This window comes from Manacus vitellinus, unplaced genomic scaffold (genome assembly GCF_001715985.3).
Source record: "Manacus vitellinus isolate BGI_N305 unplaced genomic scaffold, ASM171598v3 scaffold_29_pilon, whole genome shotgun sequence".
Taxonomy (NCBI): Eukaryota; Metazoa; Chordata; class Aves; order Passeriformes; family Pipridae; genus Manacus; species Manacus vitellinus.
Genome location: NW_021940207.1, coordinates 2,947,267 through 2,948,102, shown reverse-complemented (window position 1 = coordinate 2,948,102; position 836 = coordinate 2,947,267). Strand labels below are relative to the sequence as shown.

At 42.5% G+C, this 836-nt stretch overlaps 1 protein-coding gene across 1 annotated transcript in view; it reads right to left on the bottom strand.

Moving 5' to 3' along the window:
- Window positions 1-160, bottom strand: part of EIF4E2 (eukaryotic translation initiation factor 4E family member 2) — a 20,684-nt gene extending 20,524 nt beyond the window's left edge. The window contains exon 1 of the mRNA XM_029960729.1: window positions 146-160. Coding sequence (XP_029816589.1) covers window positions 146-160 — 15 coding nt within the window. The remainder of the gene's footprint in view (window positions 1-145) is intronic.
- Between the last annotated feature and the right edge of the window lie 676 nt (window positions 161-836).

Here is an 836-nt window from a genome sequence, read left to right as displayed (position 1 = left end):
GGCCGCCATCTTGGGTGTTGCGCGGGGAAAATAAAGCTGCCATGCTGGGTGTGGCGCGGCTGGCCCCAGGCTGCAGCCTCGTGATTTGTAAAGCAGCTTCACAAATTATTCGTACAATTAATTTGGCTTTGGTAGATATCTTTACCTCTGGCACCCCCATTCCCGTTGTTTTATGGGCTCAAACTTGTGTTCATAATCTTAGAAGACATAGAAAATTATTTATAAATAGATAGCAGCAGAAATAGTTTAAAAAACCCATGAAGAATTCCCTGGTTGGTTGCAGTTACACATAAATGGGATCTTTGTGCTCTGAAGACTAGCAGTTTAGCAAAATATTTCAGAAAGAATGTGTTATACAAATTGCTATGGAGACCTAACATAGACGCTGTTTCCTTTCCTGTCCTCTCAGCCTCCGCTGATGTCAGTATTAGTATTATCCTTCCAGGAGCCAGTTCTTGATTAGCAAACAGGTTTGCATCCCCTGCGTTCTGAAGGGGCTTTAATCAGCCCTTGTTTTCCCACATGACAATCTACTTTCCTACCACAATTGCATTTCCTTTCATTTAGACCCCAGCTCGTTTCAGCTGCTTTTCCTCAAAATAGTGAAGTTTCAGCAGGTCTCCAAAAACACCACCTCCATTTTCTTCCTACATGGACCTTATTATGGGAATGAATAAAGATACTCATGGCAGGAGATCAGACGTTTCAAAAGTTTTGGGCTGCGAAACAGTCACTGCAGGACAGCTGTATGCAAGACTGAGGATCACTTTTACTTGCAGAAAATGGCATAAAAGCTTCTCTGTTTACAAAGTTTCCATCCTTGTCCAGGAAATGAC